The following is a 24,139-nucleotide window of genomic DNA, read 5'->3' on the forward strand; positions in this document are numbered from 1 at the left end:
TTTAACATTCTGCGAGGTTTATGGCCATAAGCCTGCAAAAAAAAATAAAAAAAAATTCTTCAGCTTGGGATTTGGAAATCTGAGAAAGGATCTAGATAGTAGAAATTAAAAAGCAGTGTTGCATATCATTTTGTTGTTTCTTCTATACCTTTCGTAATACGACACGGCTTTGGTCTCTCAGATTTATTTTTGAAGAAAAAAAGCATTTTGAGTATTACAAAGAGTTGACATTCCTGAATTTCTTTAGCTTTTGGATAACTAACTAAAGAAATTTGGTTAAAAGCTGTGGAAAAACTCTACTGTATGTCCAAACTACAGTAAATGTACTTAAATGTACTTTAAGGTATAACTGGAGCAATTAACTGATATTTCACTTATTTTTGCAGAGCATAAAAATGCACAGTGGGAGTAATTTTTTTAATACTTTGCTTAGTTTGATAGAAATATTTATTACTGAAACAAGAATTTGTAAAAATCCTGATAATTTTTCTTAAACATTTTTTAGACAAGGCCCAGCTGCTTGAAATAGCCAAAGCTAATGCAGCTGCCATGTGTGCGAAGTCAGGCGTTCCTTTACCACCAAGCTTGATGCCTATGTTATCTCAAAAGAAAGATGACAAAGCCAGTCAGAAGTCGTCAAGAGATACACTAAAGGAGCTTACTGAGGTAAGTGAGAATAACAATACTAAACCTGAAAATAAGCAAACTTTTTTTGTGACTGCTAGGCAAGCTGTTATTCTGTGTTCTTCACTCACATAAAAGCTGCCTTGTGGTTTGAGCTTTCACTCTGTATAGAGCTGTGGGTTTTTGTTTGGTTTTTGGATTTTTTGGTCGTGAAAACATGCTTTTGAATTCTGTAGAAACGTGCGAATTCCAGTTCTTGTGCTTTTTTTTTTTTGTTTCAGTTCAGTTCTAATTTTTATGTGCTGGTAGTTTTCCTTGTAGTCCTGTTAATAAAAACCAAGACAAAGTACAACAGAACACCCAAAAAGTAAAACAAGGCTTTCAGTTCTAGTTCTTGTTTGTAGTATTGTTAGTTACTTCTGTTGTTATTTTGTTAGCAAACTTTTCATTGCTAGATGTTCTATGTGTTAAAAATCTAGTATCTGCTTCAGTAGTTCTGTATAATTTTATGTGTGATCCAAGAAATTTTTAGAGAGAAAGTTATCGTTGCAATGCATCTGTTTCAATTTTAGTATACAAGTGGGATGTTTTTGTTTAGATTGTGGGGAAAAAATTGCTCCTTGTCCTTACTGTAGCAGTGCTACAGTGTTGGTGTGATAGTTCCAAAAACGTTTTTGTTTGTGGAAGTAAAATCTGAAACCAGACAATGTCAAATTGCTGGAAACTAATCCCTTTGTTGTTTGTGGGATAGTGGAAGCAGAAGTACTTGTTAGTTTTTAAAAAACAAAAAACAAAAAAAATCTGAGGTTGTACGGATGTTTTGAGTGCTTCTGCATGTAGCCTGACCAAAGATTCAATGCAGCTGTTGCTCATCTGGGTCAAAAAACTTTGCCCTTGCTTGCCTTTTCTGTTTGTGGGAATTCAGTGATTAATACGTTTCGTTGAATCAAAAGTGGCCTCAGAAACAGTCCAGGCCATCATCCTATGATAATGGGTGAGGGAAGACCCCTTCCAGAACCTGTTCAGCTTTCCAAGAAGCTGGCTGCTCTGCAGGTTACATCATGGAGGAAAAAAAAGTGCTTCCAGTTACCTGGGAGCTGTCCGATGACTATAGATAATACATTTGGTTGGTTAGCCTTTCAAGTAATGCGGACTTCTGCTGCTGCATAAAGCAAGTGCTTAAGTCATTGTTGGGATGAGGCTTATCGTAGGAGAGCACAGGAATCTTCTTCGTTTTGTGTCTGAAGAGAACTATGTCAACATTGTGCCTTGATTTTAGAAATGGAGCTGTTTGCTCCTTATATGCCAACAATCAGGTCATCAAATAGATGTGACTTAAAATGGTATGAACTTGAAGTAGATTCAGATCAGATTATGTCCTCAGATATCTTGTAAGAATATGTTTCATAAATGGGGGCATAACAGAAGCGTGATACTAAAGTGTTCTCAAATTGTTTTGGACTGTCGCAGTTATAGTTGCTTCTAGTAACAACAAAATGTGGTTAATCATTGGGTTTTGGTCATAATCCCAGCCTTTCTAGAATCGCGCATTCTCCCTCTCTTTCAGCTGCAGGATGGCTGCTGCACCTATGTTTTTTCTAGGTCAAACCGCTATTGGTTAGAACATGGGGATGTCTTGTGTACCGGGCCAACCTCATAAAAGATTACATTCTTCTGAAATATTTTAGAGACATTCCTTCTTCTTAGGTTCCTGCATCGCTAGTGGAATTTAGGCAGCATTAGTAACTGCTAATTCTCAGGTTTTTCTGTGTAGTAGTTGCATGAGCTTAAAGGCTGCGTACACTGTAACTCCTGTTATATTATATGGGATAACAGATAGCCAGTGATCTCTGAAATGCTTGCAGTCCTATACACACATTTTGAAAGTAGCACTGTCCATCTAGTTCTCCAGTGTGCTTCTGAAAATATTAAACAGTTTGTCTATGAAATATTTGCTGCACGAGCACTGAGTAAACTTAAGGAGATGTTTGATAATGTGTGTAAAAAGTCAAATGCGCATGCATATCTGTGACATTCCTATAAGATCATCTCAGAATTATACATCCTACTTTATTTGTTAAATTGTTCATTTTGTCCACTTTAATGAAAGATCCAGATTTATTCACAACTGTTATCTTCGCTCTCCTTCTTTTCCCTTTTTCAGAAATGCAAGAAGATTGCTCAAAGCACAGATGACGTGATAGTGAATAAACCTCATGTTTCTGATGAAGAGGAGGAAGAACGTCCTTTCTATAATCACCCCTTTAAGCTCAATGAACCCAAACCTATTTTTTTCAATTTAAGTGTGAGTACTTCTGTAATTCGTAATTTTTAAAAATTAATTTAATTTTAAAATTTAAATTAAAAACTTTTAAAAAGGGACAAATAGTTTTAGAGAAATGTAAAAAATGATTAATAGTCTTGGTGAAATTATGCTTGAATGTCATTAAAAGTACTCTTACAAAAAGAAACTTATCTGCAGCCCATGATATTATGATAGATTTCCATAATTGGATTAAAACTCTTTTGTCGTTAATGTTTTTTACAGCATTCAAAGTTTCAGTAACAGAGAGAGGACCAGTTTTGCTTCACATTTTCATGGCAAAAAATGTTAGTATGAACTTGCAGACAGCATTGGAATTGGAAAAAGCTTTGGAAAAACATCAGTTTTCTTTTAAATGCAACACAAAATTCTAAAAGCATTATGAAGAGTTCTAAAAAACATGATGCCAATAAGTTTGCGCAGACTCTTTGTTCTACGTCTGTTGCTGCAATAGATCTTAAGTGCTAATAACAGGAGAAATGTGTTCCATCAATTTCGAGATTAGTCAATAGAAAAATTTGTGCCTGTTATTAAGGGAATGTAAATGTCCCATTAAACTGCTTTCGTTCAGGGCTGCTTTTGATTTTGTTAGCATTTGTGTTGACATTTTCAGGGTATGAGCGTGCTTGAAAGAGTAAAATGAGGGACCTTTTCTTTTTATGCATCTGGGATACCTGTGCTTTGAAGCACGGATTAGAATTTGTCTAGGTAGCTTTTTCAACTGCACGTCCGGAATTTTTTGTGCTCATGAAAGTTTTCCTTTATTTTGCTGGTTGTTATAAAAGTATTAATATGCGAAATAAAAACAAAAAAATAGTTTTGTGTAAAAGTGCAGTTTATGGTGTATATGAAAGAAGTAGTAATATATAATTATGCAAGAGGTAAGGCAGAAATAAATTTCTACTTCAAATCGTACTGTTAGAGAAGTAGTACGATGAAATTCATGATATCCTGGGATTCCATGCTGATTCTGAAGAGAATTGTTCTTTAGTGGGCATGGGCTACTTTACCTGTTCCTCACAATTTTGATACATTTAGCCTCATACTTTCCATTCTTCCTGGGTTCTGGTTTTATTACTGTTCTTGTTCACGTTTCTTTGATAGCAGGAGTTTACCCGGTGTTCTCAGGTTCTAATCTTTTCTAACTTTTTTTCTTTAAGACTCCCAGCATAAAACCAGCACCACCACCACAGCCAAAAAATCAGGTCAGCCTGTCAAAGGAATTTCCTGTTTCATCTGGGTCTCAGCATAGGAAAAAAGAAGCAGATAGTGTCTACGGAGAATGGGTTCCGGTTGAAAAAGGCAAAGAAGATAGCAAGGATGATGTTTTCCCTAAACCGTCCATTGAGGTAAGGAAAGGAAGGAGAGCATACAGTTTAAGAAAAAAAAAGGCATTGCCTGGTCAAACTGGTGTCAAATTGCAGTCTGTGAAGAAAAAAAAAAAAGGTGTGCATAGGTAGTAGCTGGCACTTGAAAAAGCTGATTATCTGAACTGCTGCAGTGTTCACATTTACTCACCATGTTCGTGTGAGCAGTGGTGTAAGCAACCTGTACCAGTATCGTGTGCTTTTGTCAACTAGTGACTTCAGTGCCTCAGTAGAACTTTTACGTGAAGATTGAAAAGCAAGTTTCCAGTTTCCTGCAAAGGTTGATACCGTATGTTTGGATTTTAATAATAATAAATAATAATTAAAATTTTCCTACCAATGTTAGAGCAATAACATGGAATTGAAATGTAATCCATTAAAAATAGATTTGAAAGTAGTTCTTAAAACTGCCATTTCATCTGGATGTATCTACTCATTTTTCCAACTTTAGTCACATTTTCTTATGAAGCTGTCTTCCATGTGGCCTGCCAAAGGAAAATTTAATTGTATGTATAATAAACTGAAAAAAGGAAATGTTTTTCCCCTTGAAATGTCTTCAAAAGAATATTTTGTGGGGTTTTTGTAATTAAGTAAATTAAATATTTAAGACGTTACTTTTTTTTAAGTTAATGTCACTTTTATTCCATTTAAAGACTTGTTCTCATACCTTGCAAAACAAATAAATAAAAAATCCTTGCCTTCACGTTTCTGATGAAATTGTTTTCAACTTGGTGCATTTTGTTTTTCAGTAGTTTTCTAAGGTAGTATAGCTCACTTCCTGAAGCACAGATGTTATTTTCTTCTGTGTCTTTTACAGCACCAAAAGCACAGTGAATGTAACTTACTCAGCAGATGCTTCCATTGCACACCTCAAAGGCAGAGTTTGAGGGCTAAGCATGTGTTTTTAGCAGGTGGTTAAAAAGTCTTGTCCTTCAAGTGGTTAATAATGAACTTGGTTCAGGCAAGCTGTCCGCATTCAGGTTTCCAAGTGCAAGACACATGTCTTTGACAAATCCAGTTAGGCAAACACTGATGGTTTGTTTATTGATGATGTAGAACAGGCCTTGAAAAATGACTGGATAAATATTGGAGTAAATATATTCAACATAGCTTTCTTTCCATTCTGCCGTGTGTATCCTTATAAATGCTTGTAACTATTTTGTCTGTTTTTATATTTTGTGAATAAATATTTTTATTTGCCTTTACCTTAACGTGGTTTGTGTTAAGGGTGATTTCAAGGGTCAGTAACTGACAGCAGAACATACCTTTCCCTTGCGTTTGGCAATCCTTAACCTTGAAACACAGGAATATACTTGTAGGAATAGGATCTCCGTATGTTTCTCCAGGGAGTTTGGAAGGTAACAGAGTGCTTCTCTGCTTAATGTTAGGACTGTTTTAAATGTTCGTGGGACTGTTTGTGGATCAAATTGCTTCTTTCGAGCAAGATAAGCCAGGTCCCTTGCTGCTGGAGCTGGAGTAGCGAGGGAGCTTGCTTGGATCCTCAGGAGGTCTTGCATATAATTTACCTCAGTTCATTTTGTTTGCTTGCTCATTTTGATAGCTGTTTGTCACAATTATGATTCAAGTCCATTTTGATATTTAAAAAAAACCCACAATAAAAGCATAACAGTAAACCAATTATGCAAGTTATAGAATTAGTTACAGGATTATGCAGCCTAAAATGGTTCTGCTAAAATATTACAAATGGTTTTAATGAAATGTTAAATGCTGTTAATGTAGTTATTTGTGGTGGTAGAAGATAAAGAAAAAGCTCTTGCCTCTATTAATTTCAAGTATCAGCGTGCCTGTGTAAGACAGAGAAACTTATAAGAATTGAATTATATTCAAAAACGTAAAAGTCCAGAGTTAGAATGCTGTATTTAAGTTTGGAATGTACAGCAGTGGCTATTGTGCAGAGAAGCCCTCTTGATCTAAAAGTGCATGAAGTGCATTTAGACTATCAGTAGACCTGCGGAGTGTGTCAAAAATGTTTGTCTTTTTTATTGTCACCACTTCCTGCTTGCTTCAATATTTCTGTCTGTGGGAAAAATGTTATTACATCTCAGGACTGGAAAGACAGAACGCTTAGAGAGGAATAGCATGCTGAACATGAAACTGTTTTACTTGACTAAATAATAACTTTTCATACTTCAAGCAGAGATTGTTTTTTTTTTTCAAGATCCAAAGCTGCCATCGAGTGCCTTGACATAACACAATGCCATGATGGTCTCCAAAATGGTGACTGACCATGTGGGGAAAGTGTATGGGAAATCTAACTAACCAGGGTATCTACTAGTAGGCCCCAGTCCGGTAAAGCACTAAAGTACACATGTGTATTTAAGTATGTGAGTGGTCCCGATGTGATTTCAGTGGACTACTTGCATGCCTATGTGTATTGCTGGATTGAAGCTGTTGGTGAGTAGAATAACTTTTATTTATCTCCTGAAGCAGTTTTGCAATAAAACATAGAAGAACTGTTTGAACTGTATAGGGGGGAACTTCTTAACACAAGAAAGTGTATATTGCTGACAAGTGTTCTTTTATATACACGAGTATCCCGTTGGGTTTGTAAAAGAAAATCCTTCAGTTCTTCTTGCACCTTGTTTATAATGTATATTTTTGTCATCTGAGACAATAAGCATTGAAGTCAGTTTTGTAGACATCTAGGTTGTAAGGATTTCCGGTCTGTCTTGCTCAGTACCAGGTGGTTTAGCAACATGATATGGAATGAACTTACTGGAGGAAATACTTTTTGTCCGGGGTAGGGAAAATAAATAAACACATCTTTCCCCATTTTAAACTAAGATTTAATAGCCAGAATAATAATTAAAAAGACCCCAAACATGTATTATACTACTGTAGACATTTCTGTCTGTCTTTTACTGTTTTTCAATATTTAGTAAATTCTTGACATGTTTCTTGCAATGGGGATTTTTGTGGATTAGCTATGTTTTTTCAGCAGAGACAATTCTAAACTGGTTTCAATTTCTTCCACTGGCCTTTTATTCTAGTATAATGTAAGAGGCTAAGGTAATGAGATGGTGACTAGTCTAAGTCTTCTGTAGTACAAAGTATAAGAAAAACAAAACAAAAACAAAAACAAACAAAACCCTAAACCATCAATCTAATTTATGTCTGTATGCCACTTGCTGTTGTGGTTATTGGGTTTCTTCTGTGCTTTGAACAGTTCCAGCCCTTCACAGTCTCTCTTACATGCTTACATTCAGTTAAGTTTCACTTCTCTCTGACTGTTATTTTTCTCCTTTCAAAATAGAATGATCCACAAAATGCACATCATTTGAAGAGTAAGGCACAATTATGTTTACATAAGAACTGTATACAAGCCTTAGTTTATCTTTACAACCTTAAATGGTTTGATTTTCTTTCTTTGTTTCTTTATACGTAGAGGTTTGCACTGAACTTCTTTCTTTATTCCATATTTTTACCCACCTGATTCTAGTTAGTTATATGTAAGATGATTTCTTAAAATCTTATTCTGGTTCACCAGCACAGATATAAATAATCCTTTACTAAACAGTTAATTTTGTGTGCTACCAGTCTGGTTTCATTTTTATGCAAGTCTTTTTTAGGCTGAAGATTTAAATTTTAAGCACTAAAACCAAGTTTATGGGATACACGTGATTCTTGCTGTAATTCTTTTATACACATAAGTTGAAGTTCTGGTTTTACTTAAATAGGGTATTCATGTGAACAGCTCTGTATGAAGGCCTTTGCCTAAGTTTTGTAGCTAAATTACATCTAATACTGTTAGTTAATAGGATTCCACTGAACTCTTAATATCTTAAGTATTAAAACTCAGAACTTCCAATGACCAAAATATTTATTTGAAAATAAATCTTTAGATAATTTTTTTGGAGAGATGATGTATTTGTACTTTAGATTTTGTGTTTGTTTAGCAAAAATCAAGAGTGTATGTACATAATAAGTAGCCTGAGAATTTCTTTGTATTCACATTGCCATTTTGTATGTCAAGCCAACTATTTAATGTGTGAAACAGCTCTGTAGTATTTGGAGCATTTATTCTACAACAGCTTTTTTCCAGGTCAAATGGATGATACTTTTCTGTAATGTATTCTTAAGAATCATGTTTTTCTTCCTAGGGTGTGGACATAACTGCAGCTATGAACGATCGAGCATTGGCTCAGAAAAGGCTTAATGAAAACACGTTTGATTTAGAGGCCATGTGCATGTTAAATCGCGCACAGGAACAGGTATGTTGCACTTTTTCATCAGCGTTTCAAGTTAAAAAGTGTAAATGTTTACCCTTCGTACCTCTGATGTTTCCTGCTGTGTTTAAGTACAGTTTTTGAAAGTCCAGCTTATGGGGATGTATCCAAAAATTCTGCCTTTTATTTGGACTTAATAATACTAATATTGAGGATAAACAAACTGTGGACTAGGAACCTGCTAGAGTCTGAGCCAAGTCTTCAGGGTTAATGTTAAAAGATGCTCAGCTTTTTTGAGATACCTGCTTAGAAATGAGTGTTATCACTTTACTAAATATAAGTGAGGAATCATAAAAGTCACTGAGAACAGAAAAATAAGAAAATTTTTATTTCAGTCTTATGTTGATTTTTATTTTGTAGATTGATGCCTGGGCTCAATCAAACTCCATACCTGGCCAGTTCACAGGAAGTACTGGAGCACAGATTTTGTCTTCGGATGAGCTAACCAACAGTGGTCCTCAAGCGTGGATTAGAAAGGTAGAAGTTATGCAGACATACTTGTCTGAATATCACGTACTAAATATTAGCAAAAGTACTGGAACATGCAAAAAAAATGCCTTAAAAATTTATGGTAATGCATGTGTCAAATGCAACAAACAGGTTGAGTTAAATCTTTGTCATTGATCAGTTTTACTACTTGCTGCTGCTGTGTTCATTTTGTTGCACATTAAGATGTTGAACATGATGTTTCAGTTGAATGTCTAAAGTACTGCAATAAGATGTGCGTCTGTTACTTGAGTCAGATTGGTATGTACATACTTAAACTGAAATGACATTCATGATACTGGTACGGTTGCAATGGTAGGTCCATCACTACTTCTGTGAGACTGAGGCAGATCAGGCAAGGAGGTTTGATCCTGATGTCATTGAAGTCGATGATGTTTTGACATCAACTTCTTCAGTGAGCCAAGTCCCAAACAGCCCATTCTGTTTGACTTGGTTCTGTCTGATGATGACTGCTTTGCCTCTATTTGCATCACCAGTGTTTTCTGGGATCCAAAGATTCGGAATTTTAAACCAGGAGTTGCAGTTGGGTTAAATAAGTGTAACATTGTCCTACAGTGAAATAGTTACCTCTTACTGCAGAGTAATACTGGTTTATTTTGGGTGTACGATGCGTCATACATACATGTGTTTTATAAGTCATGCTTCTTCTTTGAAAATGAATGCTGAACTGGTACTCTTTCAAGAAGTAGAACTGAGGAATTCAAGCAATATCCATTTTGCAAGCAAAATCAGTAATAAGTTATCACGGTTATTCTCACAAGTAATGTAGTTGAGTATATGCTGTATTTGCTTATCCTTCCGGAGTTAAGACAACCCTCAAAACTGGTAGGTTAGACTTGAAACTTAGTGAAAATTTTCCACAAAACTTCATGTGAACTATGAACACAGAAGTCTGGAAATACGACATAATAAAAATAGAAATATTTTTGTGAAGATCCATTAATTTATTTTTCCACTTCGTATACCCAAGCAATGGAGAGAGCCAGGCAACACAGAGATCCAAATTACTTGTTAAATGGGAATCTTTTGGGTTCTTGGTATTAATACTGAGTGTAGATTATAAAATTTTACTTGAAAAATTACAAACTTCTGAGATTTTAACAAAATACTGATTGCAATAAATGTCCTTGCCACTGGAATTTAGAAATAAAAAGCACTCAGCAGGCAGGCGTGTTGATGAGAAAAGGAGAGCTTTTTCACCAAGAGGCTTGTGAAAGATTGGCAAGCCTACCGAGGGTTCTGTCTTTCTGTTTACCTTGAGTGGAATCTCAAGACAAAGGGAAGGGAGCATCTCTTTCCCAACTCTCCTTTTCTCATCCTCTTTTCCTTCCTTGAATTTCTGTGGTGATGGTCTTCTGTGCCTTGCAGTAACAGAAATGTCCACTGACAACATCAACAACAAAATGGAGAAGTCATGTTTTCTCTCGGTCTTTTAACTTCACTCTGTGGTCTGATTGGGGATTAAAAAAAAAAAAAAGTTTTATAAGGAGAAAATTAAAGAAGAGCCTGGTGTCTGGTTTGTGGTGGACATAACTACTGTGAAGAGCAGAAGCATATTGGGGTGTTTTGTTGAATGTAGAAATAAGAGCCGGCAGAAGCACTTCTGTCTTTCTAATAGCTGTAAAAATGTAGTGGTTTGCAGTAGTAGGCGTCCTCCCTAGCAAGCGTCGTGTGGTTTGTCAGAATGGAGGCTGCTACTGTAAACAAGAAGAGTTGTTGGATGAAGATGAGGAGGACACAGTCCTCTTTCCTGCTCGGCATTCCTCAGCTTGACTTCTTTTGTTCTTTCTACGTTCCATATTTGTACACACATTGCCATCAGATTCATAGGATGACATGTAGTTAAAGCCGTGCGCCCTCTACAAAATACCTCAGGGCTAAAGAAGTCTCTTACTGTTTTTAGGAATGGTGGGGCCAGTGAAAATCTTGGCAAAATTTAGGGTTGATTAACTTAATGTGGAGTCGCTTCCTGTGGTTATAGGATGATTTCACAGAAAAAAAAGTGAATTAGGGATTATGAGTTATGAATGCATGTTATCTTTCTTAGTGACATGAATACAACCATGAAATGCAAAGTACAGGTTGTACTGTACTTAGACACTTGAAGTTGTGTAACTTGGTTCCAATTAAGTATGCAATGTAACACTTGAAGTTAGACTTGTATTCTCTTTTTTTTTTTGTCCTAAGAAAATAATGCATTTTTAACATTTTAAAAGAAGAAAGTATTTGTAAACTTCAGCTACTAGTAGGGCTGTGAGATTTGTTGAGGTATGTGGCAGGTGTAAATTAATGCACGTTTCTGACTGAAGATGTGGCTTACTGAAGGCATTTTTCTTAGGAGGTAGCCGTAAGCACTTGCCATGAGAGGACTCGTGGACGTGCACTATTCAGAAGAAACAGAGCCTGTGCCAGCTAGGTGTTGGTGTATCAGTGTACACAGAAAATCAATTTGCATGTACAGATGTTGTGCTTAGCTGAGATAATGGCTGAACGAGGTAGCTGTAACAAAACAGAAGAGCAGCATCGGGAGGAGATAAAAATTAAAAGTACTTAGGGAACTTGTTTGATAAGTGCTTTTGTCGCTTTGTATATCCTGGGTTTTAGCATACTTTAAAATATATTTTTATTTTTACTTTCTTTAAAAATGACTCTGGAGGGGTAATATGTACTCAAACCAAATGTCTGCAAATTTTAGTTTTACCTCCTCAAAATTTTGAGGGCCTTAGGTATTAAGATGGTCAATGTGACAATTGAATGAGCGACATACCAATTAGAAATAAGGCTTGGTTTCTTTTAAGTTACACACTAATTCATGATGTTTATGCATAGGATTCTGAGCAGTATTCGTAAAGGAATAATATATTGTTAGGTTTCTCGTATCATCAAACAGTTATGAACAATATTATCTTTTTCTTCTGAAAAGTGATTTCTGTTTCAGTTTATCATCATTGGTGTAATCAGTTCACAAATAGACCTATATGTGTTTTGGAGGTTGCTGTTTTTTTTTTCTTTTTAACTTTTTTTTTTTTAAACAGATACACAGTGCTGAGGGATAAATAACAAATTAGTGAAAGTGGTCAAATTTTTTCCAGGCAAGTTCTCTTGAGGTCTGCTTACTCAGACTTTTCCAGAGTCACCCCTTGTTTCTGAGTTTACCAGCTTAATTCTAATAGCCTAAATTTGCTCTCCAAAACAAAATTTTTGTAACATTTTACATGCACAGAGTAACGCTTGGGATTTGTTTCATTTGGTTGTGCTAAGGCATGCCACACAGTTTCACGATGGCCACAAGAATGCTGTGTTTTGTGTTCCAAGTTCTGAGAAGTTAAATTCTTTATTCCCTTCTTTAACAGTCTAGTCACAGCAAGTGAATAAAACACTAACAATGGAGTTGAAACTAAATCTTGTGGTTATCACTAGTACACGAGGACTGGCATATGTCTTGCCAAGCTTTCCTTCTAGCAAGGCAGTCTATCAGAATGTTGATATTCTTAGTGCCTTGCGTGACACAATGAGCTTTATTTGGAATTGAAGGCCAGATGGCAAGGCAAATCAACCATGTGTTGGTTACATTGGACTGGCCTCCTTTTCAGTCAGTCAGAGGAAAATGTTTTTTCAGCTAACCGCAGATTGGTTTCTATTCATTGTATGCAGAAGCTGTGAAGAGAAATTCTAAGACTGATTGTCTTTTAAGGCATTTAAAGGGATTCTTCAAAAAGACAGCTCCCTCTTGTGTCAGGGAGAGAATGTGGCTGCTGCTAAAAATGCCACAGTTAGTGTAACGGAGACCTCGGCTGCATTGCAAGTTTCACCAAGTATACTTGTACTGCACTCGTAAGTTCTTTGGAGTCATTCTTAGAGTAATCTCACAGACAGCCCATTGAGCTACAGCTGAAACGGTCCAGCTATGAGTCTGTAAGGCTTTCTTGTGTTTTGTTAATAAAGTATTGCTCAAAAGAGAGAAACCTGCCTTCTGGCAGAGAGCTTGGGCTTAAGTGCCGGGTCAGCTTTGTGAGAAGGATATTTTCAAAGAACAGCAGTTGATAATGTTCTTCAAGATCTCTCAAATAACTATGGCTTTAATATTTTGGACATTGCAAGTGCTGTTTTATGGTTGATTCCATTCAATGCTATATGCTGCCGTTTTTTTTTCAAAGACAGATGTTGCAGTCAAATAATGGTGACTGTCCAACATGTAGTGTCTTTCATCAAAAAGCTGTGAAATCATTTGTCAACTTCTTTTTGTTAGAGCCCTTACATGGTAATTCATGGTTTATTTTGCTAGTAATGCTGATTTCCTCCCTCTCCCCCAGTATATTGCCCTAAGGTAGTTTAAAAGGAGGCATCATTTTTACTTAGAATTACTGAAGAAACTCTGAAATGATCAGATTTTACTGCATCGCCTGCTTTTTAAAGAAAAGGTAGCGACACAAGAATTTGGCTTATCAGTTGTCTCCATCTGCTGGCAGAATGGAAATGTGCTTTATTTGTCCGACTGTGGAATTTAGAGATCAAAAGATGAGAAAAATGACGTCACATTTTCATGCTGCTCTGCTAAAATTGAGTTTAGTTTTTTGTAGTTATTTTCTGAATAATTATTTCATTCTGACAACAGTAACCAAGTACTTAGAAACTTGGGGTCAGTTGTATTGAATATTATTCAGTTTAATATCTTCCTTATGGGCCGGAACTGCAGGGGTACTTCACTGTTAGATGCCTCTGTGGGACAAATCCTCATCTGATTTTTAAAACAAAAGATCTTGTCTCTCTACATTCTAGTATTTTTACATTTTCAAATGTCATTACTCCATTAAACCATGGAGTGAGTAAATATGTCCATATTAAATAGCAAGAAGGAAAAGAGGTACATGGAATATAATTGTACAGGTGGCATTTGAGATTCGTACTTGTTTTCTTATTTAAAAAATAAATATTTGAAGAAGTTTTTTTCCTGCTGACAGCCTTCTCTGCACCAGTAACTTGAATCAAAGTGGGCTTCTCTGAGCTCTCTTCATATTGCTGTTAGAATTACATTGCTTAGCCCTCCAATGTGATGCACAACTACAATTGCTCTGTAATGAAACAAAACTTAAATCATTTCTAATTACTTGTTCTGGTTATGCTGTGCATGTTAAAAGAATCAGCGTATGTAAAAAATCCTACTTAAATTGTCAGATAGGATTGTGAATTAATACACTAGGACAGGTGTGGTTTTGTTTTTTAGAGTTTTTTTTTTTAAACTGTTATTTTTTAATGAACTGCGTTTTAGAATTTAAAACTCTGGTTATGTCCAGTATTTGGAATTTCATCAGTCTCTGATGATTCCTAACATAGGAGCTCAGGGATTTAATTTTTGACTATGAATAGCACTATTTTGATTGTTTTCCTTTTTCTCGGTACACTACCTCCGGCCCCCAGATTAGCGCCTTGGAAGGTGCGCTGGGAAAGCTAGAACGACCTCATTGAGAAGTTGCACTCTTTCACTTGTGAACTGAATACACACTGGCGGTAATGAAACAGATGTTCATGTTGTAAATTCTATTATTGCAAAGCAGGTACAAAAGGAATCGGAACCCAGGGTGACATTGACTGGGGTTTGTATCATTCTCGGCATGGTTGCCCTTTTCTTATGAGAGGTTCCTGGAAAAGAGAGGGGAGGATGAAAATGGAAGTAAGTAAAAGCTATTCTAGGTGTATAGCTTGAGGCAGTCTGTGTCGAAGGAACGATTGTCTCTGTACGCACACACTGCATGGTCTGCACCAGTCAAAAAAATAATTTCGCGGGAGAGGTGAGCTTAACCTCTTTACTCTTCCACCAGAGCACCTTGACATTAAATGCAGCATCCAGTTGCATGATCGATAGGAATGTACTTCACTGTTTAGTAGGTGAATATTTGGAGAAGTCTTAGCACAGTCTTCAGGATTTAGTCTTTTTTTTTTTTAAACTTCCTACCACCATTGGATAGCGGGGATTTCACACATGCATCATTAGTGTGTGTCTGTTGCAAATAATGAAAAGTTAATCCCCTTAAAAATACATTATCCTTGGTCTCTGCAAAAGTAAGACTTCTGTTTTTTGTTTACATACGAACTGAAACCAAGGAACTCAATCAGTCTTTGTCCAAATCTTAGAAATGCTTACTTTTGCGAGCACAACGCAAAATTAACGGAAAAAAAAGAAAAGGTTCTATTAATTTGCTTTGGAAGTAAGTAAAAATTCTGCAAAAATATTAGGCATTGTATCCTCTAACCTACTATGAGAAATACCTGATGGACTTATCAGTGCCAGTGTGTAAACTTGTATATTTTAAGCCAAGCAATTTTTTGCTGTGATGGAAATGATTGACTTACTTACTTGGGTCAGCGGGTGGGGCAGAAGAGAGATGATAGTTCACAGAATAACCTGTGAACTTTCACCCCTCTATATGGAAACTTGTTTCAGGGTCAAATCCTTGTAGCTGCCTTCTTGCCACGGTCAATGCCAGCCCTACTATTCACAACACTGCGGCCATCGAGGCCTAGGTACGTAAACATTTAAGGAGTTTTTAAAGTTCTTTACATCAAAACAGATTTTTAAAATTTCTGTTTATAAGCTTTCGACAGTTAACGGCTATTGTATTAATTTTGATTTGAAAGAATGTGACGACTGCTGCTGCTAAACTGTGTGGCTAAGCGCCTTTTTTCCTTAAAAAAAAGAGGAAAGAAAAACCTGTATCTGTGTCACGTGGATTTTCAGAGTAGAACTTGAATGTGCAACTGCTGTGTAATAAAATGGGGAATTTTTTTTATATATTTAAAATACGTGTAAACATTATTTGTATGTCATTACTAAATGTGCTTGTATTTTGTTCAATAAATAGGTACACTTGGCACGACTGTTGCCACTTAAACAGTAAAACACTGCCTCCATTCACAAGATGAGAAGAGATGCATTGGAACCAAAGTAGTGTGTTTAAAATGAACGGTTATTGTTTTATTAAGTACATACGTCGGAAATGGGTCACTTGCCACTTTTGGATTGCGTTAGAATTTTCTTAAGTTGTTCTTTTTTGAAAATACTGATTTGTGTATCGTGTGTCTGCGTGAATTCTGGTTCATACAGCTGTATATAAAGCTAAGGTGTATTTTTCTGAATTGAGTCTGTGAAAGGTTGTTAGAAACGTTTTTGGAAGCTCCCGCTTGTTTTTCAAAAACCCAGTCCTAACTTCAGGATTTGTTTTACTTCTCTTTTTCTGGATAGGATCAGTTCTTAAGAGCAGCCCCTGTCACTGGAGGAATGGGAGCTCAACTGATGAGAAAAATGGGCTGGAGAGAAGGAGAAGGGCTTGGAAAAAACAAAGAAGGCAGTGTCGAGCCTATTATGGTTGATTTTAAGACCGATCGAAAAGGTAAGCACTTCCTTAAGTTTTATGGCAGTATAAACTTAGGCTTGTTTTGAAGGTAGGCAAAAGAACTTGGAAATAGTATGTTTCTAGGTACAGCTTCCCTGTAAAAATGAATGGAATGATGTAAAAGATTCTTTGACGCTAGTTTTTCAAGCCTGGATTACTTTTGTGCGTCCGGTCCTTACGCCTGTGAACTCTTCAAGAAGTTTGTTAACTTCCATTAGCCTTTGCCTTCCGCTTTTAAAAGTGCTTCTGAGTGCTTCTTCAAGTGGAGGTACGCTTCAGTTGGAAGTCTAGAAAAGGCAAGGACGGGGAAATGGATGGTGGGAAAGCCTTTGTGGTTGGCCTACAGAAAGCGGCTGAAGCAGGAATAGGGCAGGATAGAAGGTGCAATGCTCAATGATCCAGCTGTGGTGACAGCTGAAGTCCTGACATGAATGGAGCGTCACACAGATTTCTAGGTCTTCCAAATGGGTTCTTTACTTTCTTAGCTGTCTGATCCAACTGCTTTTCCATTTCCCCGTCTGATCATGTTACAGCTACCTCTGCTTAACTGCAGTGCTATTTCCCTGCTTGTTTTCATTTATTATTTCTCCATCTTTAGAATGTCCATTATTTCCCCTCCTTTATAAAGTCCTTGGCCGCAGGTGGAAAGCTGTTGCACTTGTCTCATCTGATTCAAGAGAACCAGCCTATAACTCACAGGGAGCATACTGTTTCTTAAACTAGCAGCTTGATTTAGATGGTTGGCCATCTTGCAAGCGTATTCCACGTGACTTCTGTATTTATAGGAGGTGTTTATGAAAAGCTTTCCATCTGAAATACCTACAGAAATTTTAAAAACCTTAAATGATAAGCTCCATATATTTTATTGAATTATTCAGTTATGCACGTTACCAAAGTAAACAGATTAACATTGACTGCAGAAAAACATCCTTATTGTTAATCTCCTCAATATTAAAAATAGTAATAAATAGTAATAGTAATCTCAAACTGGAAGTCTTTAACATACTATGTAGATCACATCTAATAGTAAAGCGTGAAATGCTTTGAATTATGGGTTTCTGCCTGCTTCAGTCAGTGCTCTTAATTGAGCTTAGAAGACAACAAGGCATAAAAGTGCAGATGTCTTGAAATTTATTTACAGAGATGCTAGATCTCAGTACAGAGATGATACTGCTCAGTTGATCAGACCAGTAGTTAAAGTATTAAATAATTCAATTTGAATATTAAGGTAGGACGAGAGAAATCCTAAATTTGAACATTACTTATTGCTTTCCAAGTTCTTAAGAGCTAGTAGTGTAATATGATTTTATAAGCAGAGAAGTGCGACAGTTTCAAAATGCAGAACACAGTAATACGTACATTTCAATTTAATGTGAACAATGTGCAGACTTGCTTTTCAGCTGTTTCCCTTTGCAACCTTTCCGTTTAAAGGAAAAAAGTCTTAGAAGAGTGTTCTTTTTTTTTTTTTTTTACTGTCATTCAGTTACTCTGGTCTCTGTAGATGCTGTTTCATGCTGGTAAGAATTATTTCAATGTAGCTTTATGAATATTGGTCAGAGGGAAGAAACTGAAAACAGTCAATTTGAGTATTACTTTTTTAAGCAGCCTGCATAACACAGCAGTGGATTTTTGTGCTGAGGAGGGAAGAGTTAGCTCTGTTAATTCTATTGCTTACTTTAGTGTCATATCATAGGAAAGAGGCAGTATTGTTGCCCAACCTGCGATGGTTTCAAAAATTAAAACTATTTTTACAATACACGGCTTCATTACAGCTCAAGTTTCTCATTCTAGAAAGTGTATGCCAGGGTCGTCTTGTGGTTTCAGATAGAAGTTTCCTTAATGCTAGTGGAATTTTCAGTTGGAGTTTCAAGGATTGAGCCTAAAGTCTGAGCCAGGATTGGATCCGCGTTGTGCTGGGCAGTCTGTAACGGAGAGCTTGGTGTCTGCTCCGTAACACGGGGAAGAAGCTAGATGGAGCAAAAAGATGACAGTCTCTGGCACGTAGTAAATTCATCTGTAAATATTATTAACGTTAGTGACGGATGAGTTTTGCTTAATTTTTATCTATTTTTAGTACGTATTTATATATTTTTACTATATGAAATGTTTTATTATTTTCACAAAAAAGTCTGCATCTTGTGTTGTTATAGAATACTTACTAATTTTGAGCCAAGTATACATTGTGACTGCTTGCATTATGGAGAAGCAAGTGTTTCATGTGCTGTGAAGTAGTAGCTGAACTTCTTCCTACACAAGTATTCTTTAATGTTTACATGTATAGGTCAAAGCTTCTTAAGTTCTGTGTGGAGGCTTAAAAACTCTGGAAGGCTTTGGAAGAAACTACTCGGTGTATGTATGCTACTGAAAGGTAGAAGGTTTTATACAAGATTTGTCAGGTGACCAGTTTGTTTAAAAAAAGACAACAAAAGCACAACAAACACAACCAAAACCAAACCGCAGTCAATCCGAAATGCAAACGGACGGAAACCTTCATGTTCTTAGAACTTGTCCCCAAAATAAAATACCGCTTTTAGATACGGGAACAAGCAGCTTGCTGAGGAGCTATTCAGCGGGTTGTACTAAGACATGAGCCAAAAGGTCTGCCTGCTCCATTGCTTTCTGTTAGACCCTATTTTTTTTCTGGACACCAAGTCACATCTGTGATCCTCTGAGACAGCACTGAAACAAAAACTTTCTTGTGCTTTGCTGTCAGCCAGTAAGTTGCTGTTGTCTTCTGTTTAAAGAAGCTTGGCGCATCGTGTCAGAGGAAATAGCAGAGCTGATTGGAGCCTGTGGCAGCCTTTCTGAGAGTTTGTCCTGAGCTGCCAGGGGCAAGATGTGGAATACGTGACGGTGATTTGGGGGGAGGGAAAAGGAGTATTAATGCAGATGAATGAAGTAAGAGCTTTTTGTCTGGGGGAAACTTCTTGGATATTTTCCATATCAACTTCTGTAAGGAGAAAAAAAAAAATGTTATGAAGGTATCTATAGGGTTTTAATGCCACCTGAGAAGTCCGTATAAGAGCTGCATGAATACTGGGAGGAAAATCTGGTAAGGAGAGGAAGGTTTTCTTTTAAAGCAAAAACAAAAAGCCAGCAAAAAAAAAAAGCTGGAGGAACAGGAAGGAACTGGAAACAGGTGCAGTATCTTCATGTCTTTATTCACCAAAGCAAGGACCAGAAACAAAGAGAGGTAAGAAACAAAGTAATTCTGAAAGAATGAAGTCTTGAGAAATTCTGAACCACCATTCACCACGTATTTAGTTCAGTTACGGGTATGTAAGGTAAGGGCAAAATGAATTGAAAGAAACCTGAGTCTCTTGGTAAGTATGGTGTACTTATTGGTATTTGGTACCTTTTTGACAGTTGTTACGGTTTATCCTTTACTCTTGGGAGATTTCAAAAACGAAAGTGTTTGGCTTCTGTGTTTCACAGTGGTCTCTGCTGAAAGTTGTGCTGTGTTTAATTCCGCTGGGCCCAGTTGCATGTTTTTCTGGTACTTCATATTCTAGTGTGATTGAAATCACTGTAATTAGGCTGTGAACGTGGACATGAAAGGTTAATATAGATATATAGGTAAATAAAGAAAGCACAGTGTTGAAGGATGCTACTGTTTCATGTGATGAAAGGACATGCCGAGTACACTTTATGTTGTTTAATGGAAACACTTCACATGCCTAGCATGTTAAAGGCAAACTGTTAAGATACTGGATGGCTTTTGGGTTGCACAACGCATGTTAATAGTGAACAAGAAGATGTTTTTAAGTTTATCTCTTGTTCAGTATTTCTCCAAAGAGGGTGCAGAAGACCAAATGTTCCCTGACTTGCATAAGACTACCCCAAGTCTTCTACTAGCTGGCTTGTGCAGATCTTACTGGAGCACTGGAAAGAATGTGCCTGTAGTACGGAGGAAAAGATGCTGGATGAAAGGGAAGTTTGAAAGGCTTCTCAACAGGCATTTGTATGATGTTACTCTATTTTGTGTCCACTGATGCATGTCATGCTTTATGATTTCTGTATTTTCATAAATAAGGTGAGAATCACACATACAAACTTCATGTTTTGTCTAGGGCTTGTTGCTGTGGGAGAGAAGGCACAAAAGAGATCTGGTCATTATGTTGTGATGAAGGATCTTTCAGGTGAGATTTTTATCATGTTCAGAAAAGTCCAAAAGACTCATTGAAAATGATTGCTCTAATAGCAGCACTGAAATTTCAAACACATTTTGTCTTTAAGGCAAACATCCAGTTTCTGCATTGATGGAGATCTGTAACAAAAGAAGATGGTCACCACCTGAATTTGTGTTGGTGGATGATAGTGGGCCTGATCATCGCAAACACTTCATCTTTAAGGTGCGTCTGAATTTCCTTGTTTACTGTTTGCTTATCTATTAAAGCGTGGTACTAAATTCATCGTTATATTTGTGTATTCCAGAGGTGGCTGGGGTGCGCTGAGCAGTGTCTCAGTGCTAAAGTATCAGAGTCCTGTTTCTGTGAAAGCCAAATCAGCTCTCTCAATCTGTAAATCCATCAAGAAACTGTGATACTATTCTATGTCTTACTAAAATTATTAACTCGTGTGGAATCATATTGTTGCTTCTTGTTTGCAGGTGTAGTGCAAATACTATTGTAAAGACAAGTAAGCAAGACTCAGTCATCTTTAACTTTTAGTTATCTTAGAATGGGATCTGTTTTTTTGTTGTGGTGTCTTGTGTTAACGATTACCATGTGGAGGTGATTCTTACAGGCTAGACGTGAGGCACTTCCTAACACGTTCTTTTTCCGTCTGTCTCAAACAGGTGAGAGTCAATGGAAATGAATACAGGCCTACTTTTGCCAGCCTTAATAAGAAGCATGCTAAAGCCACAGCAGCAACTGCGGCTCTCCAAGCGATGGGACTTGTACCAAAGGAAAGCATGGTCAATACCACCATGTTTAGGAGTGCCTCACACCGCTAGATATTGTTTTTTATATTGACATTATTTCAGATAATTTTACTCTGCACAAAAATGGTATTTGCCCTTTCATGTTGTAAATACATTGGCAATTCCCACATTGTAAAAACTGTACAGACACCTTCAGGTTTTTTCTTTTGTACCATCAAAATGTATTTAAATCATACTTAGTTTTTGGTATGTTTATATTGTTTACATTAGTGATGTAATTATTTCTTAAATGACTAAATCAGACGACAGACTCTGGAGGCATCAGTAATCTAAACCCTTGTTTTAAAACTCATGCGATTTCTCCTCAATATGGAATGTTAACACTTTCATACTGTTTTGTACTATGCTGCAGTTTTCCCTGGTCTCGGTAAAGCTACTCTCGCACTTTTGCCTACAGCTGGTAAAAGGCCACGCAGCTTACCTTAGTCTAGTCGAGGCTGGCGTGTACTGCTGGGCAGATACTGGGCCAGTACTGTGACCCCTGCGAGAGCGAGCGGTGGTAGTAGCCCTGTTGTACAGTGCTAACGCCGCCGCTTCTCTTGGAGTTTTCTTTGGGGTTTAACTCGGTGGTGCACCGCAGCTGGCCATGCAGCCCATACTCTAGGACATACGCGATGAGGCAAAAGTCTTGCTTTAAAAGGGACGGCAGAAAGTCCAGCAATGGAACCGGCGAGACTTTGCGATGTAAAAGTGACTCTCCCTGCATGTTCTGAGAAGGGAGACGATGGAGTCGTCTATTCCAAACAAATTAACACACTGCCTGATGTTGATTGTATGGATTTGTGGTTAATGTGAATTTTAAAGTCTAACAAATCTACAACTGGATTGGGGGGGAGGGAGGGAATAGAATGATGCTTAAATTGTTGTACCCAACTTGGTCAATAAAGCAGCACAAGTTCATAATCTTAATCACTGGTCAGTAAGCAGTAATTAAAATCTATGCCAAAAGAGCTTTTTGAAGAAACGCACAGTGTAAACGTATCACTTAAGAAGAGTAGCAACAGCCGTTAGAGTTGCGGAATCTGTTCCAGTCAATTTCACTTGCTTTAGACTATTACCAAATTAACTCCTTGGGCTTGCATTTTCTGTAATGGTACTCTGCCCTCAAGGAGACAACCTGATCCAGAGTTACGGCAGTTTGATAAGGGAAAGGATGTAGAAAGCTTTTCCTTTTATTTTTTGTCTCTTAATTTAAGAAGTATTAGTACTTTAGCTATGTGCACTTTGAATTGGAAAGGGCATTGTACACCTTTTGCCAGATTCGTCTGTGTTTTGAGCAGACTGCCGGGATTACGGCAGTAGTTCGCTACTGTAGTAGTTGAGGTGCTTCTTTCTGAAAAGTCTTTGAGGTTTTTTTTTTTTTTGTATTACATCAACTGACCAGAGCTTCATCGGGAACAGGAACAAATTACAATTTGTATGCAGTAAGACTGTGCTCAGGCCTAAAGTGAATGACCTTTGCAACGGCAGTAGGATCTTGGAGGTGACAAATTAGAAGTAGCTCTTCTTCCGCAGAGTAAATTATTTGTGTGCTCTCTCAGCTGTTACTGAACGAGGTATCTTCCTTTGCCCTCAGTGGACAGTTACCAGCATCTCCTTTTGCATACAGCAGAGAAATGGTACTGGGTTCTCCACCACACACCCAAGAAATGAACCCCTTTATTAGTCTATCAAAGGACTCTAGAAATGACAAAGTTTTTTTTCTGTGGACGTAGTTGTCTCTAATTAAAGTTTTTTCCCTTCGGCTTCTCACCTTCAGTCTCTGTGTAAAATTGTTTGAAGATCTCCTTACCTTGTTTTCTGAGCAAGCTGTAAGGTGTGTACTTGAAAGCTAAACAGATGGTCCAGCGTTGAAAGACTGACTCTGGGAGAACTGGGGATTCTATCCATCTTAGGCAAGTCCAGCTTTTTGATGTCTGACTCAACGCAGTTAACTCAGGATGTGGGAGGCAGCTCCTATTCAGGCTTTTGTTTAAATGTCTGCTCTGATAACAGCTAAAACATCAGCAGTGTTGCTCATGCTGTTCCGTCCGTGGTGTCCATAAAAGCACAGGTTTCGGAGCTGTTCATCATCAAATCTGGAACGTAATCCGTTGTACTTTGTTAATTCTGTTCTTTCGGGGTTTATATTCTCCATGTATATTGGAACAGATTAATTCAGTCCCATAGAAGACTCCTTTTCGAAAGTAACTGTTCAGGCAAATTCTGGATTTCACGCCTTAAAGACGTGGTACTGTATGTAGATTTAACTTTTGATTTTCAATACTTAAAAAAAATTAATATCTGTACTACTTCAATTATGGCACTTCTTGACTTTGAGGTTTCTGTTTTAGCTTCATTCCTGTTGTTCAGAATGATAAATGAATTTAGTGCAGAGATGTCCTTCTGTTCAGTTTGTAAATTTGGTTGGAGTGTCCTTTGCATGCAGGAATAGACAAGTAGTCCTATTAAAAAGAATAACTAGGAAACACTCTCTCGGGACCTGTTTATTTATGGAGCGCTTCAGCTGTCTCAGAAGTGAATGTTCTGTGACTCCTGCAGACGGAAGGCATCTCTTCGCCTGCTGCATCTCTGTTGCTGCGGGATTGTTTTCCTAGAAGCGCTTTCACTAGCAGTGCTTCTGCCTTCCTCGTGGTGAGGGGCATTCTGAAACAGGTGCCTGAGAATGTAGAGCCAGCTGCTGCCACCACAAGTCCCAGTCAGCTAACTGGTAGTTCTTAAATAGTTGGCTGGAG

At 37.3% G+C, this 24,139-nt stretch overlaps 1 protein-coding gene across 3 annotated transcripts in view; it reads left to right on the forward strand.

Moving 5' to 3' along the window:
• SON (SON DNA binding protein) overlaps positions 1-23,872 on the forward strand; it is a 39,083-nt gene extending 15,211 nt beyond the window's left edge. For 2 of the 3 annotated variants that reach the window (XM_021404660.1, XM_021404668.1), the window contains exons 4-12: positions 506-666; positions 2,789-2,929; positions 4,108-4,296; positions 8,436-8,546; positions 8,922-9,038; positions 16,309-16,456; positions 20,530-20,598; positions 20,696-20,811; positions 21,258-23,872. In XM_021404660.1, the coding sequence (XP_021260335.1) occupies positions 506-666; positions 2,789-2,929; positions 4,108-4,296; positions 8,436-8,546; positions 8,922-9,038; positions 16,309-16,456; positions 20,530-20,598; positions 20,696-20,811; positions 21,258-21,416 (1,211 nt within the window). In that variant the 3' untranslated portion in view covers positions 21,417-23,872. Of the gene's footprint in view, positions 1-505; positions 667-2,788; positions 2,930-4,107; positions 4,297-8,435; positions 8,547-8,921; positions 9,039-15,510; positions 15,591-16,308; positions 16,457-20,529; positions 20,599-20,695; positions 20,812-21,257 lie in introns of those variants that run through there. The other variant, XM_021404676.1, reaches the window with a different exon arrangement.

The sequence above is a fragment of the Numida meleagris genome, chromosome 1 (genome assembly GCF_002078875.1).
Source record: "Numida meleagris isolate 19003 breed g44 Domestic line chromosome 1, NumMel1.0, whole genome shotgun sequence".
NCBI classification, from domain to species: domain Eukaryota; kingdom Metazoa; phylum Chordata; class Aves; order Galliformes; family Numididae; genus Numida; species Numida meleagris.